This window comes from Cajanus cajan, chromosome 2, assembly GCF_000230855.2.
Source record: "Cajanus cajan strain Asha chromosome 2, NIPB_CcT2T_4, whole genome shotgun sequence".
Lineage (NCBI taxonomy): Eukaryota > Viridiplantae > Streptophyta > Magnoliopsida > Fabales > Fabaceae > Cajanus > Cajanus cajan.
Window position 1 is genome coordinate 67647610 of NC_138518.1, and position 17712 is coordinate 67665321.

General features: G+C 32.5%; 2 protein-coding genes across 4 annotated transcripts; one reads left to right on the top strand and one right to left on the bottom strand.

Moving 5' to 3' along the window:
- Nucleotides 1-2345: 2345 nt before the first annotated feature.
- Nucleotides 2346-6675, top strand: LOC109809059 (uncharacterized). 2 transcript variants are annotated; one of them, XM_020372279.3, is made up of 3 exons: nt 2346-2503; nt 2608-3874; nt 6030-6675. In XM_020372279.3, exons 2-3 carry the CDS (start codon nt 2679-2681, stop codon nt 6142-6144), a joined length of 1311 nt encoding a protein of 436 aa, XP_020227868.2. In that variant the 5' UTR covers nt 2346-2503; nt 2608-2678; the 3' UTR covers nt 6145-6675. The 2 variants fall into 2 exon arrangements, with proteins under 2 accessions (XP_020227868.2, XP_020227869.2); XM_020372280.3 differs by having other exon boundaries at nt 2366-2510.
- Nucleotides 6676-11932: 5257 nt separating this feature from the next.
- LOC109809394 (selenium-binding protein 2) lies at nt 11933-15679 on the bottom strand. 2 transcript variants are annotated; one of them, XM_083068789.1, is made up of 7 exons: nt 15246-15679; nt 14817-15006; nt 14434-14661; nt 13879-14110; nt 13546-13653; nt 13023-13295; nt 11933-12436 (listed from the first exon to the last, which is right to left on the bottom strand). In XM_083068789.1, exons 1-7 carry the CDS (start codon nt 15388-15390, stop codon nt 12155-12157), a joined length of 1458 nt encoding a protein of 485 aa, XP_082924915.1. In that variant the 5' UTR covers nt 15391-15679; the 3' UTR covers nt 11933-12154. The 2 variants fall into 2 exon arrangements, with proteins under 2 accessions (XP_082924915.1, XP_082924914.1); XM_083068788.1 differs by having other exon boundaries at nt 14817-15012; nt 15246-15676.
- Between the last annotated feature and the right edge of the window lie 2033 nt (nt 15680-17712).

Sequence of the window (17712 nt, forward strand, 5' to 3'; positions counted from 1 at the left end):
TCCCTAACATTGCTCGCTTAGAGCAAATTTATGAGCCCTTTGAGCGAATTTTGTCTCTCAGGGCGAGAATGTCATCGCTTAAGCGACCAGATCGAGACTCCCACGGGTACTATCTATTTGAGCTTGCTCCAAGCAAATTTCTTAATGCTCAAAGCGAATTTACGTTGCTTAGGGCGAGGTCTGGGGTGCTTCAAGTGCTTGGTTCCTTTTTATTTTATAAGTTGGATGCTTGTATGAAGTATAATGAATGTTTGATGTAATACCTTTTATGTTGAATGTACATTGATCTGGAATAATGTATGATGATGATTTAATTATTGACAATTTAAATGTTGTATGGTGAACATGAATAAAATGCTTGAGTCTATTGCTTGTTGTATGAAGGAGGATAATGATAATAAGCGTTTGTGTGATATACTTGTGTGGTTGAAATGGTGATGACTAATGAGCATTGATATGCTATGCATGATTGATATGCCACAGTTGCATGGTTCCTCGAGGATAACTAGTAAATAATTCCATAAATGACTTGGTAATGTATGTGAAGACTATGGTGCACCTATACGTAACTATATTAGTCTTGATTGTGGAATTGGACTTTTCCAGTGTAAGTGACGATATCTGAGAAATTAGATGAGGGATTGGTTGATATTCCAATATAGTTATGGATCTAGTAGGCGTATTGGGTGTCAAAATGATCAGAGTTGGTCTGGTAGGGTCAAACCATTTATACTACTCAGGTGTGTAGGAGATTTTTATAGGTAAATGTATGATGACACATTAGTTGAGATGTATGTATATGATGTGGTGCTGTTTAATGTTATCCATATTTTTGGTTGAGAATGTTGTTGAATGTCATTGTTGTAGTGAAATATGATTTTTCATATGTAAATGAGTTGCTTACTCTTGTAAGGCGTTGAATGCCATGTCGGAGTGCTTTTGTCGTGTTGATATGTTATAGACTATGAAGTATTTGTTGTGGTGCTTACATATTGGTGTTGGTCAGACAATTGTATTTTTTTTGTACATGGTATGTTGATCTATATTGCTATAATGCGATATTGTTTAAGTTGAGATACTATGTTAAGCATTATGGAAAAGTTGGAGATTTTGTAGTGTGACTTATGTGTCCTAATGAGATGGTGGTGAATGTATGATTACATTGAAAGTTGTGTTGTGTAATTAAGTTTGTAATATAGTTAGTTAATTCTTCTGTACCTTGTTGAGTCTTTGTATTTCTAGCTTACTCTTGCATGTTTTCTTAATGGTTGGACCACAATGATTAATTTTTGTAGGGGAGCAGAACAAGGTTGGATTGGAGGTTGGATTGGAGGTTGAAGTTCGCGTGGTCATTTTGTTGGCATGTAGTTTGATGCTATTTTTGGCGAGAGTTTTACTTATTTTTAGTTACTTGACCAACAATTTAGAACTTTTATTTTTAGTATTGAATGATTGTACATATTTTATATGATTATACTTTTGAGATTTTACTCGTGTGATGCACCCAAGTATTGTTATATATTAATCGTTGGTAATTAGATGTTTTTTCGTTGTTAGTAGGTGATTCCATTAAAGTGTAGAAATTACGACGAGTCGTTACATAATTAGAGTCAAAGTTTTATTTATGTACTTGCATTTAATACATGTCTCATTAATATAGATTTACACTTGTTAACGAGATAAAGTTCTAATTCTGATCGAAAAATAACATCAACCACACATAAAATATTGTACTCAAATTTTATCCTTATTTTAATTCCTTATCTAATTCAATTTTCTATTTATAATATTTGTGTATGAATTATATTTTAATATTTTTATAAAAAGGTATCAATAATTAAGAATAATTTTATGTCATTAAAATATAATTTATATATTTTAAAAAATATATTTATACAAAAATAATATAATTTATGTATTTAATATAATACTTTTTTGTCTACGTAATATATTATAATTTTTGTTATAAATAATAAATATTTAATCTATAAAATGTAAGATATAAAATATTATTTTTTTAAACAGAAAGACACAAAATATATATTTTTTTCTTAATTTAATCATAAAATATTAATTTTATATAATTAAATTTTAATATAAAAAATTAAAATTATATTTATTATTTTTAGAAAAAGTTGTTCATTAAGGAAATTTTTTTTATATATACAAACTATTATTTTTATTTCCAATAAATATGAATCCTTAAAAAAATCAGCTATAGTCCGTATATATTTGATTTTTAAAATTATTATTATTATTTATACATCCATGTTTAAAATTTATAAAACAATTATAAATAAATCCCCTAACAACAAACCACCAAAAAAATAAATTAAATCATAATATTCTATTGTGAAGCTCGTCGTCTATCAACTTGGGGAAAGCCCAATGTGACATTATAAATACTCGAGTCGAGTGGATGAACTTGTTGGAAGAGAAAAAGCAGAGAATCTTCCCATAGTGCGCGCTCACGACGCAGATTCCATTCCAGAAAGTGAGAAAGGTAAGAAGTAAGACTCATTCTCTTCTGAGTATTTCATCTGAAATTGTCTGTCGCTGTGTAAACGTTTTACCTAACATTAACAACTATGCATCTTTGCGAAATAGGGTTTGGTGAATAAGGGAATCGAAACTAGTTTTTGTGTTTTTTCCCAGTGGCGTTTAATTGAGGAGGAACAATGTCAGTGACTGCGGGTGTTAGTGATACTGTAATAGCGATTAGGGATAAGCTGAGAGGTAAAATTGGGCAAACGAAAGTTAAGCGTTATTGGCCTGGTAAAGTTCCTGAGTGGGCTGATGATGAGATAGAAGATGGAGCCCCCGTTGATATTAGACCCTCTAGGGAAGCTGCCTTGGAGAAAGCGTTTCCTCGGCACGAGGAAGACGCTGCCATTGTTAGAAAGGATGACCGTAGGCTCCGCCGTTTGGCTGAGAGCCGGATTGATAACCGTGAGGAGGTCCGGGCTGATCATCGCCGCATTCGGCAGGCTGAGATTGTTTCCACCATTGAGGAGGAGGCCAGGAGGCAGGAAGGCTTGGAGTTGGAAGAAGAAGATGAGAACGCTTTGGCGGAGAGAAGGAGGCTGATTAAAGAGAAGTTGCTTCAAAGGGAGCAGGAGGAGGCTCTTCCTCAGGAAGAGGAGGAGGAAGAGGAAGAAGAAGAGGAGGAGGAGGAGTCTGAGTATGAGACTGACTCGGATGAGGAATATACGGGTGTGGCTATGGTGAAGCCTGTGTTTGTTCCCAAGTCTGAGAGGGATACTATTGCTGAGCGTGAGCGTCTTGAGGCTGAGGAGCAGGCCCTTGAGGAAGCAAGGAAGAGGAGATTGGAGGAAAGGAGGATTGAGACGAAGCAGATTGTTGTTGAGGAGATCCGGAAGGATGAAGAAATCCAGAAAAACGTGGAAATGGAGGCCAACATTGCTGATGTGGATACTGACGATGAAATCAATGAGGCAGAGGAATATGAAGCTTGGAAAGTGAGAGAGATTGGTAGGATCAAGAGGGATAGGGAGGATCGTGAGGCAATGTTGAAGGAAAAAGAAGAGATTGAGAGGGTGAGAAACATGACTGAGGAAGAGAGGAGAGAGTGGGAAAGGAAGAATCCCAAACCTGCTCCACCACCAAAGCAGAAATGGAGATTTATGCAGAAATACTATCACAAAGGTGCTTTCTTCCAGTCTGATTCTGATGATCGAGCTGCCACTGTTGGATCTGATGGGATTTTCACACGTGATTTCTCTGCCCCAACTGGGGAGGATAAAATGGACAAGACAATACTACCAAAGGTTATGCAAGTCAAGCACTTTGGTCGTAGTGGAAGAACTAAGTGGACCCATCTTGTCAACGAGGACACTACTGATTGGAACAACCCGTAAGTTCTATTTCTTCTATGTTCTTTATCTTTCAAGAGTTGCAATAGCTTGTTCGATCTATTATTTGACATTAATTTTTTTTTTTGTTTTATCCCAAGAAAAAATATATATTGCATATCTGTTAACATTTACTTTTGAAGTTCACCTGCTATGGCATTGGTCCAAAATGGTCTTAGACATTACTTTTACAACACACTTGGAATAAAATCGAGAAGCTCAAGTCTAAAGTGAAATGTTCATTTATGATTTCTTATTCTTTTCCTCTTGTGATCTAGAAAATTCTGCTTTATATTAGTATTGTAATTGATGATGATCATGATGGTAACTGTATTCTTAAGCATCATTATTATCATCATTTGTCTTCTATGATAGGTGATTAACATTACATGAATAGGGATTTAAAGAAATCAAAATAGCTAGTGTCTATAACTCTTCATAGCGCTTTTTGTTTGAAAGATATGTGGCTCTCTTAGTACAGGTGAACACCTACGCTTGTTTTCCTTTCACCTGGAACCGAGTGTCTTTGGCTGTTTTTGGATAAGATAATTTAAGTAGGAATATGATTTTTAGAGTATTTAAAATGCTAAATTAAGATACTGAATTTCAGTATTCAATTTTTTTTTTATAGAAATTCCTAGTATTTTGATTGGCCACTCATTTTCTCATGGTGAAATTTCTGAAATCCCTCTATGCTCTTCTATGTGTAGTCCCTGGCATTGTATTTTTTGTTGGCCATGGCAATGGCATAACATAGTCCTTCAAACACCTTTCTTTAGAAGATATTTTTGTGTGTTCTGAACTGAAGGTATTATTAATCAAGTCCAATAAAAATAACAGACATGGCAAAACAGAATGATACATTCCTTTGGATTTAAATTTTACGTTATAAAATTCAGGTCTTGTCTAGACTCCTGATAATATTTCTCTTAGAGTTTGGTGGTACTTTCCTTCCAATCCTTGCATCCACACTTTTGAGTGACTTCCTTCACACCTTTTGAATGTATACCTCCCCAAAGTAATATTGTGTACTGTGTAGCTGAAAGGGGGCAAAGATAGCAGATCCTTAGATCGCCTAAGTGGGGCAATTGTGCTAGTCCACTCTTTACCCAGAATGTCTAAGTGGATCTCACTTTGATTTCTGAATAAAAAAAATACATGAAGGATTTTTGTGCTTACTCCTTGTTCTAAATATCAAGTGGATCTCATATTAATGTTTCTCTTGGAAGGGAACTAGCTATTGCATTAGTTTATCTGAGGGCATGAGTGATTTTAATCTCATAGAATTTCTCAACAGAGAGTTGATGTCAATGTACTTTAGGATAATGTTTGTAGAAACAGTCAGAGTTAAGTTCTACTTGGATGATTGAACCCAGTACTTCCTGTTGCTCTAAGAAAGGAGTGGTGTGGGTATAAAAGTTGCATGTTTGGTTTTGATATGGTTTAGCGAGGTCTTGACACGAGTGCATGCTCCTGAGTTATGCTTATCTGTTTTCATTGTAGTTTTGGGTTTCACTTATGTCATTTGCTTGCTTGTAATGTGTGAAGTTAGGAGAGTATAACATAACATTTAAAAGTTTTGATTCTATATTAATTTCTAGATGAAGTTATATTCTCTGTCTTGAGACCATCTGAAATGCTACACTTTTATTATCTACAGAATGCTGACTCTGTATGTTATGGATGTTGATGTATCTTGTTAAACTGATTCTACCACACTTTGATTTTATAACAACAAAAGGATTGTAGAGAATTTTTTTTTTATCACATGAGAATTTTATCATGCATTGTCATTCTAGGGATCTAGGTTGATAGGCTTGCGGTCATGTCATCACATATTGATAATTGACAATCATCCGTGGAATAATTGGCTTTAGTATATTTAGGTAATATTTGCTGCATTGTCAAAGAAATTTCTGCATCGGGTTTCTGGATCTTACCTGTGTCTGATGTATCTCCCTTAACAAGAATTTGGGATTTGTTAATGCATTGATGATAGGAATTTATTTTTCTTAACTTGCAACTAACCTCCAGACCTCCCCTTCTCCTGGAAAAAGGAGTTTCTTTAGTACTACTGCAAGGACCATTTTATACTTGTATATTCACTGCTGTAGTATTTTGCTCTGATGTTCTTGTTACTGTTGAATTGTAATACAGGTGGACCTACAATGATCCACTTCGTGCAAAGTATAATGAAAAAATGGCTGCAGTGAACGCACCTATAGCAAAACCTAAAGGAAGCAAAAAATTGAAGGACTGGGAATCTCGATGAACTTGGATGTTACAGAATTATGCATGAAGATCTCGTCCTTTCAGTTATTAGACTTCGGTGAAATACCAGACTATATTTCCTTATCCTATGCATGTTCGTGTTCTGTCAAACAGAACGTAAAGGAGTTCATCACAGCTGGAGCATGTTTGTTATGGATCATGAAAGGCAGTTCGTGCAGATTGTGATAGGAATTCATCACTAATTTATCTGGTTATTCTCCCCAATTAATGAATCATAGCTGATTTAGTGTCCTGCCAGGGCCAGCCTAGCCTTATGACTATGACTTCCTTTATTTGTTGTCATAATTTTGGCTGGCTATGAGGATTTTGTTGAGTTTGCTGCCTATAGTGTTGCTTTAGGAGCCACTTTTTCAATTTAAGATCATTAATGTGTGCAACTTCGATACCGACTGGAACATCCCGGGGTGACACCAAATCCACGGTGTCGATAGTAAATGTAGCATAAACTTCCGTGTTTGGATAGTCTTTTAGCTGAACAAAAGGGGCGTATTGAAAAATTATTTATATTTAACTCGCTGCTTGTTTGTTTATAGAAGTTATTTGACTAGTCAATTTATATTTTATATTAATCCCAAAGTTTTAGAGTAATTTTTTTTTATCTAAGTTCACCTAAGTAAAAACAATTTGGGCTATTTATAGTAAGTTAAATATGGCCCGTCGAAAATAAATCTTGAAAAGAGCAAGTTACAAGAGATGAAGCAATTTTATAGGAAACCATTGTAAATCAAAGAGAGAGGATAAATGACAAATATCAGCGAATCTGGCTTAAAGACTATTTGGATAAGTTTAGAAATATTTTTGAGAATTCTATTGAAAAATATTCATTATTTAAATTTTTTGTTTAAAAGTGTTTTTAACTTGTATAAGTTTTTGGTTGATTGAGTAGAGTATATAAATTGAAAATATTTTTGGTATCAAGTTTGTAACTCCGGCTTCTGTTGAAAACATTTTTGCCGGAACAGTAATAACTAAATTGTGTTGGGATGGATGATTGTAAGCGAGGGGAAAGGAGAACAAAGTTTGCCTATTTATCATATCTTCCACTCACTTGGAACAATTTTTATTTATTTAGTGGATTAAGCAAAAAAAAAAAAAGATATTATCTTCAATTTTTATATAAAAAAGAAGTTCCTAATTTATCAAGACAAATGAAAATAATTTTAATTAATAAAATCTAAATTTTATTCCAAAATATCTGGAGTTAAATGATTCGAAGCAATAATTTAGCTTTATAGTTATTTCAAAATATCTCTAGAGTTAAATTTTATTTCAAAATATCTAGAGTTAAATGATTTTAGTTTTTAACTTATACTACCTTATAAGTTTTCCAACGAGCTTGTAAGTTAGTTTTACAAGCAAAATATAGTATGTAATGGATTTGATGTAGTATGTAAGCAAAATATATCACATTATTGAACATCTCTAGAAATACTCTTTATTATTAGTTAAAATTTATTAAAAATAACAGATTTTGGTAAGTCTTACCTCTCCAAATTAGAAGAGAAGCTCATTAAATGAGACACAAGCAACCAGAATTCGTAAGTTTTAATAAGTTTCAAGTAATAATAGATTAAATATTGGAAAGAGTGTTTGAGAGTATCCTTAACATCTACTTTTTAATCCTCAGTTTTTTCGTATCAAATTTGCTCAAGAGAGTGCGTTGAATGCTGTTGTTGCTGCGAGTTCGTTCATGTGACTTTCTGGAAAAGGTGAGTTGCTGAATCACTCATATATATCTTTAGATTCATTATATTCGAGTACCACTTATCATATACGTATTTCATATTTGCCTTTCTCACATAAAGATACATTTGGTCTGATATTGCCAAGCCAAATTGATCAATAGCTTTCTTTTTAATGCAATTTATTTATCATTATGATACATACTGCATATAGCTGCTGTAACATGCTTTCATGTTCTGTGTTCCTTATCAAATTCTTGATAATTCCTGAATCATTTTCGCATTTTATTTGTAATTAAAAGCTTCATACTATATTCATTTTATTTGTTAGCCGTGTACATTGCAATTGATAATGATAGCTGATGTCTACACTTACAACATTGCAAAGTCCGTTTCATATTGGCAATTATACCTTATAGTTGCATTACAAAAGCATTCTAGCAAAAAAAAAGGAAGAAAAATTAAATGCCATCTAGCATAATGAAACAAAGAAAAATTGGAGATGAAAAGAAACAGATAATTGATACAATCATAGTAGCAATTGATCATTCCTTTAGTGCACTTAATCTGCGAGCAGTAGTGTGATGTTCACTTATTCAGTATTAATTACCTACCCCCATAGGATAAGAACTCTTCCTTCAGACTATCAGTTTTTAGAGAAACTTTTGGAAATTTTCATATAATTTCAAATTCAAAAGTTCCCATCAAATTTAATGGACAAGATAAAGATTATGTGACAATGCATGATTCATGAACACAAGATGTTTGCATGAAGATGCAGTCAAGAGTCAGACCTACAACGATAATATTTAGAGCAGCCTCTATTTTGAGGATTTGAGGGAGGAGGAAGACACCCTCCAGTTTTACTATAAGCCTCACCAGAGCCACCACCATTACAAACTGGCTTGTCTCTCTGTAAAGCTCCATTAGAAATGTATCTCTTCTGCTCCAGAAACCTTCTGCTTATTTCGGACTCCATCAATAGCTCATCTTCTTGATTGCATTCAGATATGGAGCCATTGCATGTGCTTGCATGACTTGTCAATGATATCACAGTGCAGCTGCTGAAATGCATAAAGCTGAAGAGCAAGAAGTAGCAGAAACTCAGAAGTCTAATGGTGGATAATTTTGAGGTCATTCTTCTGTTTCTTCGTCTTGGATGTACCCTTCTTTCCACCCTCCACTAGGAAGCACTATATAGAGAATATTATATTATATGACACCACCTTTTAGAAAAGGTGCAAGTTGCATTAGTGATAAATTGATGGTGCGCACTTCACCAAACCTTTTGGACAACATGGAAATTATGTTATTTTCCATGTGCTACAGATGGGTTTTCTCTCTTTCTTTTCTGTGAAGACTATTGATTTACTCTTGCTAGTAAGTGATTGGATATTTATGTGAACTGAGATTAGGTGGCTCCCGGATGATAAAATTGTGATATGTCCGAAGTATATTCTGATATAAATATAGAGTAATTCAAAAATTTCATACCAAATAATACCTTCTAATTTGTACCCAAAAGAAAAATATTTATAGAAAACATGTGGTTGGTTTTGTGGCATCTGAATAAGATGGTATTTTCTTGGTTCTTATTTTTGTCCCTCCTTTCCTATCTAAGCCTAAATATTTGTGCAAAGCGAAGCAGAAAATGATGGGAGTAAATAGTTACCAAACTGTTTTAGCTAACTTTGACATTTGAAGCCCTTAAACACATTTAAGAAAGTGTTCTTGAACAAAAGTGGTGTTAGGTGAATGGGATTATAGGAAGGGGATTATCGTGACAAAAGGAAAAGGAGGTAACGAAAGAAAAGGTGCGACCGTGTGAGTATTTTGATATAATCATAAATCTAAAATATTTGGTACATATTCCACGAAATTGACCCACCTAATCTCTAAGTCTTTGTCAGACAATGGACCTGACCTCAACATATACTTGATTGGCGGGGTCCCTATGGATTTCCTTTGACTCTAATAAAACGAGGACATAACTTGAGTTCTTTTCACACCAATCTCAAATTATTGCACTCATGGAACTAGTAAACCCAAGAATGGAACTGTGATTTGAGTGTGTTAATTAGGATTGGTTCCAAACATTTTCTTCCTCTATTATTTTAGTTCAATTACACAGTGACACGCACTGCACAGGCTTGAAACTGCACACCTTGCATAGCATTCTTCGAAGCATTTCTCAATTACAATAATATGAACCAGTTTGTTCCAAACTGAGACTGTATGGTGTGACTCCATTGAGGGCAATTCATAAACCATAAACCTACAATTATACAAGTAGTACCATTTAACATCAAGACAAATACAGGCTTTAATAGTAGCAAGCAATTGGGACTAGTCAATATTTTTTTTCTTCATATATTTTACATTATAAAAACAAAATGGGTATGAAGTAGCTCATCTTTGCACGTAGGACACAGCAAATTTTTGTATGGACCTAGTTTATATTTATTGTGTATGTTCAAATGTTCAAAGTTGTTTTGTACAGTGGGACAAAGGGGTTTGATGTGGGGTTAACTGCACTGCACAATAAAGATGTTGACTGCTGTGTCCACAAAATAAATGCTTTGAACATAAGCAAAAACTTCTCCATGCCACGCACAACTGTGGGACAAAAAGAGTGACTATATGCTATAACAATTTCACTTAGCTTCAAAGCAAGATATTGGACTCCATGTCATTATGCAGTTTATTATTTGTGCCTTCATTATTGTCTGTGTTCACACAGCAGAAGCCAAAACAACACACATGGCCAGCAAAGCACTCATCAATTCATCATAGTATAAATGCATAAATATAAAAGATGAAATTAGATATATGATGATTTCCTTATTCTTCCCATTGAACGAACTGAAGACTTCATTTTCTGCATTTGCATATCCTGGAGCATCCTCTGTTGTAAGAGTTTGATGGCGGCGGCAGGCAGATTCTGCTACAGGGTGCTATGTTGCGTTTGGTAACTTCCATGGTAATGTACTTGTTTGCTTTAGCATGATTTTGAGATTTTTGAGACTCCATTTCCAGCCTTCATAAAAGCTTACTGCTTCATTCCTCACAAATCATTGCATTTTCTGCTTTAATTTTGGGTTATGTCTGTCCATTTATAGTACTAATACTTGAAAAGTGATAAATGAGAACCATTGGAGGAGGCCACCGAATAAGGCACAAGGAATAGGTTCCCCTTCAGCTACTTATTTATTTTTATACAGAACTTTTCTCGATTCTATAATAATGTTATTTAATCTCTCATTTATTTACTTGTTTTCAGGTAAGGCTTGTGTTGGCATAATTGGTATAGACTTATAGCATAACTAGAAAATGTATAATAAATAATATATACAAATATATAAACCATATTTAAAATTTGTATAAATAGATATTTTTAAATATATAAATTATATTTTAGATTTATAATAAATAATTTATATTATAATATAATATTATTTTTATTAATAATTTATTTAAAAAATATTAAAATTTTAAATCATAAATAATTATGATAAATAAAAAGTGAATTAGTTAAAAAATTTAAAAAAAATTTAAAAAACTTCCTCGTCAAATAAAATCTTCTAAAATTACTCTCATATAATACAGACAAAAGATTTGTGTTTAATATTTTTGACCTGCAATTTGACTATAATAATAATTATAATAACAACAACAACGTAGCTTTATTAGAGGTTCTTTTCAAAAGCCGATTCAAATGAGTCAAAGTCATTTCTAAAGTAGGTAGAGTCCTTATGAGAATGAATCATTATAGTCTTCAAAATAACGTAGATACCCAAAGCTCCCTTCAGGTTACCAACTGTCAATCACAAACCACACTTAAAATCATACATTTTTATTGATGCTCAAAAGAGAATATTCACTTCAAAAATTCTGAACTTATGATTAACATTATTGATATATTGAAATGATTTGGTTGGGTTATGTCAAGAGCATTCAAATGGTAACAAGCAATGTAGAAGGTGCAGCACATTCATGATGCGAATGAAATCATAGAAATCTCAGTCCCAAGTAAGGCCATTAATCTAGTACTTACTCAAATAGGTTTACTTGATCAAGAGACCGGAGTTTTGGAGGTGAGCAAGATTTATTTCATAGAGAACTGTATTTAGGTAAATGTAGGTAAGAAAGTACAGAAAACTACATGAAAATATAACTTTATTACAATGCAACAACCATACATTTGCAACTATTTATATATAACATTAGCCCACCTCTCTATTCACACTAGGACTAAGAGATTCATGCAAATGGATATCTCTTGTAACCTTGCCCCAAGTGGCATAGCTATTAAATCCATATATCTGAAGTGCAGTCACCACCAGGGTATCTCATCTCATGGGCAAGGGAGGGACCTCCAGGCTCAGCTCCAAAGTCAACAAAGAAGTCAGGGTTAATTTTCAGACCACCATTTTCAGTATCAATATCAATCTGTAGCATGTGGGATCCTTTCTCTACAAGCTCTGGATAAAATTGTTTATCCCATGCACTGAAGAGTGAGTTTGTAACATATAGCCGCTGGCCATCTAAACTCAACTGAATCATCTGAGGACCAGCTCTCAACTTATTTCCCTGAAGAACAAAATTTGATGTCTTCAACCACAGAAGGGTAACATTTATGCATCATACATAATTTTTTCACTACACACTATTCAGAAAACCTTAAGTGTCGTTTTAACAATTTCTTTTGAATTAAAAATTTAAGAGCTTAGCCAGTAATCACCATTACTATTATGATCCAAGAATTTGTAATTGCTCAAAAAAAAATTCTCATAAAAATTGTTTAGAGAATCTATTTATAATATATAGAAACTAAAGTGCAGGCTGTGGTGTTATCACTCAACTGCCAAATTAACTGTGTTGTCTGCCAACTCATCATTTTACTTGTGTTGTCATCTTGTAGATCAATCTCTTCATTTTCACCTATTTTAGTCTATTTTATTTTTCTTTGAGTAACATAAATGAGGAATTGAGAATCTGTACTTACTATCTCTACTTTTAAGTGCATTTGTATGCTACATTAAAAAACAAATTTCAAGTCACCAATGTAAGCACAAGTCTTTGTCTAAAACATCTAATAACCGATCAACTTCAAACATGTGAGATGCAAGAAGCATGACTCTAGAATTAATAATTTAAAAAGTTAAACTGCACTAACCTGGATGTCTGGAACATCAGATTGCCAAGTATTACCATCTTCTGTTATAGCTACTATAGGGCTTCCGTTCTGAAGTAGTCCCCCAACCCATACTTGGCCAGTCAGTACAGGATTTTTAGGGTCCTCAATGTTATATTGTCTTATATCACCATGGAGCCAATTCACAAAGTACAGAAACCGATCATCAAGAGATATCAGAAAATCAGTTACAAGCCCAGGCATTTCTGGAAGAATCCAGTTTTGCACTTTCAATGGTTTCACTGATATTGCAACCTGCAAAGTCAGTTTAGCCTTTTAGTATTATTGATCAGTATGCCTCAGTTGAAGCAGCTCAAACACTTACCTAGAAAGAAGAAAATGAAAAATGAAACAACAAATAAGTTACTCCCAGAACTAACTAGGAATAACAAAATTACAGAAATAAAATAACATAGAATAGCTGACTGTAAACCTTTCAATTAATAAGATACTGTAATTCTCCTAAAATTTAGGCATTGATTTTGACTATATCATTTTTATGTACCTCATGGCTCCATGACCCATCCTCAGTCTTGAAAAATCGTACCATGTTGCTTGACAATGCACACCCAACAAAACCTGTATCTTTAGAAGGATCATGCAGAAACCTTACCTGCAATTAGGACAAATTAGTTATAAATTATATCACCTGTCACATAATATTTCAAGAGTACAAGCTAGAGAGAAAAGGGGAATAAAGGACAAACATATTTATGATTAAATGACAAGTATATTAACATAATGGCTTCAAATACATAAAAAAGATAAAACATAAAGAAATGCATTATATCTTGTGGAAATAACTGTAGTCTCTAGATATATATACTAAACAACATACCTCTAAAGGTAGAAGCCCTGACTCTCCAAGGTCTAGTGTTTGTCTCAGTTCACCCCCAGGCCAGCTGTATACATATAAATGTCTCCCATAAAGGCCATCAGAGACATGTTGTAAGTTAAAACCTTTGGTGAAAGCAGCTGGAGCACCCCATGATGAGCTAATCATAGTGTCATGCTGTGGTTGGTACCAGAAGTCAAATCCAAATGATGGACTGTGCCCAGGTTTCTCCCACCTAACAAATGTGTGCCAAGATACAAACTAGTAACTAGAAAATAATCCACTGAAATGATAACTATTTCGTATTACTAGTTTCATAGAACTGCCAAGAAATATGCTGCCATAAAACAATTATTTAATGATTCTACACTAAATCTTTTGCAAAACTTTTTTCATTTCTATGGATAGTAATATACGGGCATGTGTATGCACCATTTCTCACAGAAAGTCAGAAACCAAATGCATGAAAAAATGAATAGGAATTGGTAATTTAAGTGCATTTTGACATCCCAATGTGCATTATTATTGTATTTCTCAATGTAACCTATAAAAGGGTACCTTCCCTTCACATTAAATTCTGGATCAAGAAGAAGAAATCCACTTCCTGCTGCATTTCCATCTTTATCTCCAAGAAATGAGATCATTACATCACCAGAAGCAAGGCAATGAGATGTGTGCCCATAAGCTAATCCAGTCTTACTAATGATTTCTTCAGGCTCAACAACTTTGTGCAAAGATGGAGACCTTGAATTTGTTTTTGTGTCAACCACATAAATGCGGCCTGATCTGAAATATGCTAAAGCTGACTTAATAAGGATTTTGTCTTAAAAAAACTAATGTCTTTCTTTGGAGTTCTTGAACCTTGACAGTGTGAATGTGTACTTATGTGCTAGCGTGTATACATGTGCAAATAAATCAAGACTGTTTATTTAGTCACTTACACCAGTGAAGGTAAAATTAGATATCGACGAACTGCTGATGGATCTCCATAGCAAGAGCTGCAAGAATTCCACCCAAAGTGGTGCAATTCATCACCTAAATAAGGTACAGGCAGCCTATGGATAATTTTCGAATATGTTGGAGAGCTTGGATCCACATCCACTGTGGCCAGAAAGTCAGGCTTCTCCCTTCCTGTTCCTGAATTGAATTGAATCTTTAACACCAATATATAAATAAAATCACTAAACTACATGTTTTCACTGAAATTTTTTAAACTGCATCAAGCCTTCATGCACAGCACTAGAAAGAGATAGGTATGCTACATGTCACTTTTACCTATCTATTATCATGTCATATCAAATCAAATGTTTGTATCAACAAAGTGAGAAACCCATTTTCAGACATATTGAGACACAAGAAGATTTTGGTACCTGAGTAGATAGCAGTGACATACAGGAGAGTTTCTCTAGGACCAGACATGGCTGCCAGTGGTGAAGCATAGCCAGGCCCTGATTTGGGACAACCTTGCATGTTGTTTTGGTTCATCACCTTGTCTCCCTTCTCACAATACTCCATCTCTCTCTATTAAAAAAGATCACTTCACAGATGTTTCCTTGAAAAGAAGATAATCTCTATTAAAAAAGATCACTTCACAGATGTTTCCTTGAAAAGAAGATAATAGTGATGATGAAGAAGAAAAATGAACTCAAGGAAGAGCAAGTCAAGTTAAAGGTTCTGTCAATGACTGTTACTAGTCTCACAAAAAAGGAAATTACATCTTTGGCTTTATCACAAAGTCACAATTCACACAGACATTATTCCAAAGCTTGAAAGAAACACAAGTTTGTTTCAATTCAAAAAGCCAAAATAAAATTCTTCCTTCTGAACCTTTCAGGAATATTATAAGGTTTTATGTTTTCTAGTTCTTTAGATAAATATCTTATTAGATTTCCTTTTCCTACAGTAATTTCTAGATAATTAATTATTGCTTATATAATGCTTATAAGCTACATTTTAATCCTAAACTGCTAATCAATATTATTAGTATGTAAGTTCTGAAAAAAATTGTCACAAAACAAACACAACGTTGTCAATTATATGAAATTAAAAATAAAATAAAAATCCTAAGGGATGAATAATTTGAAGCTGTCTGTGCTTTGAGACAATAAAGAAATAGGTAAGAAAAACAAAACGTAAAGCATTTTCCAAATTAAAAATCAAAGGAAAACTCTTACTTATTTTTTCTATTTTAGAAGTTAATACTCGAATAAAAGTCACAGTTTATTATTCATTTAATCATTGTCTTATTACATTTCTCAACATAATAAAATAACAAATCATTTTTATTACAGATTCCAATCTATGAAATATAGATTGATTATATAGTATGTCTGTTGCCTCGAAGAAAAAGGTTACCGACTACGTTAATTATACCAAGATTCTATTTCTAGTTGACTAACCCAATCAAATTTGTAGCTTTAGTAATTCACAGCTTTAGAAAAATATTTAAAATAAAATAAAATTACGTGTAAAAAGAAAATTACTAATGTACATAAAATTTAATAATTATAACTTATAAAATAGTACGTTGCACTAATAGTTTAATGTATTTTATCGGTAAATGCTACGTCCGAGATAAAAAGGTTACGATATAAATATTAAAAGTTTAATTTATAAATATTTTTAAAATAAAAACTTAAAAAAACATTTTAACAATAAAAACCTTTAAATTGTTAACAAGTTAAAAAATTATATTGTCTTTTAAACAGATCATTATAAAAGTATCTTATTTATCATATATGAATACGAGAATGTAATTAGGTAATAATGTAAAAAAAAAAAATTACATTATTAGTACATAACTTATTTTCTCTAATATTAATCTAAGATAATACTTACCGATAAATAATCTAAGATATTAAAAGAAGTCTTTGAATAGTCCTTAAAAATAAAAATAAAAAATATTTGCTAAAAACTAAGTATATATAAGTTTCTCAATAAATACAAAAGAAGAATTACAAAAGATAAACGAATATATTTTTCTGATAAATTAAAATCAAGCTATGTATTTGAACTCTTAAAGGAAGTTAAATTAAAATTTCTAAAAACAATGATCCTAGTTAACAACTTCACGTGAAAATGGGTCGAGTTTAGAATAAGTTTGGATCAATTCGACTCATATAATAATATTATATATAATTTTTTTTAATTTAATAATGATACATTGATAGTATAAAATAGTTTTATATTGTTAATTAATCAAATATATTTTTGGTAAAGACATTTGGACACCAGAATTTTTATATTTTTTTCAAATTACAAAACTAAAGATTAATGTTAAATTTGAGAAGTAAACAACAGATTTACATTATATTTAAGCTAAAAGTTATTATTAATATATATTTATTCAAAAGTTTAGACTTTTTAAAATAATATAAGACATTTAATCAAGTTAGAACAACCAGAAACATAATCTAAATATATCCTCAAAATATATTTGGTCCAATTTATAAAATTTGAACCGTTAAAATTAACAATGCTAATGTTAGATGGATGAGTTGGACATCCTTAGGTTTACCCAAAAACAACTATATTTCACTTTCATTAAAATTAGTTATAACACGCTTTTTTTTTTTGGAATAATTTTTCAGTCCATGAAAATAAGGTTTTCTTACTTTTTTTTTTTTTTTTAATTTTTGTCCGGGTAAAAAAATTGTTTCATTTTCATCTTTATTGTCAAATTAACCGTTAAATTTAGCAGAAAAAGTAAACAAAAAATTACGGGAGTAAAATAGAAAAATAAGAAAATGTAAAGGACTAAAATAAAAAAGAATGAAAATAAAAACAACATAAATTTGAGAGTACTAAAACGAAAACAACTGAACATTGAGCAGATCA

What these genes read in the sequence shown, in the direction of transcription:
- LOC109809059 (XM_020372279.3), top strand. Translation starts at nt 2,679, where the DNA reads ATGTCAGTGACTGCGGGTGTTAGTGATACTGTAATAGCGATTAGGGAT. An exon ending in ACTACTGATTGGAACAACCC is followed by an intron (nt 3,875 to 6,029) that starts GTAAGTTCTATT and finishes ATTGTAATACAG; the next exon opens with GTGGACCTACAATGATCCAC.
- LOC109809394 (XM_083068788.1), bottom strand. Translation starts at nt 15,390, where the DNA reads ATGGAGTATTGTGAGAAGGGAGACAAGGTGATGAACCAAAACAACATG. An exon ending in ATGGGTCATGGAGCCATGAG is followed by an intron (nt 13,296 to 13,545) that starts GTACATAAAAAT and finishes CTGACTTTGCAG; the next exon opens with GTTGCAATATCAGTGAAACC. An exon ending in CTGATGTTCCAGACATCCAG is followed by an intron (nt 12,437 to 13,022) that starts GTTAGTGCAGTT and finishes TTTGTTCTTCAG; the next exon opens with GGAAATAAGTTGAGAGCTGG.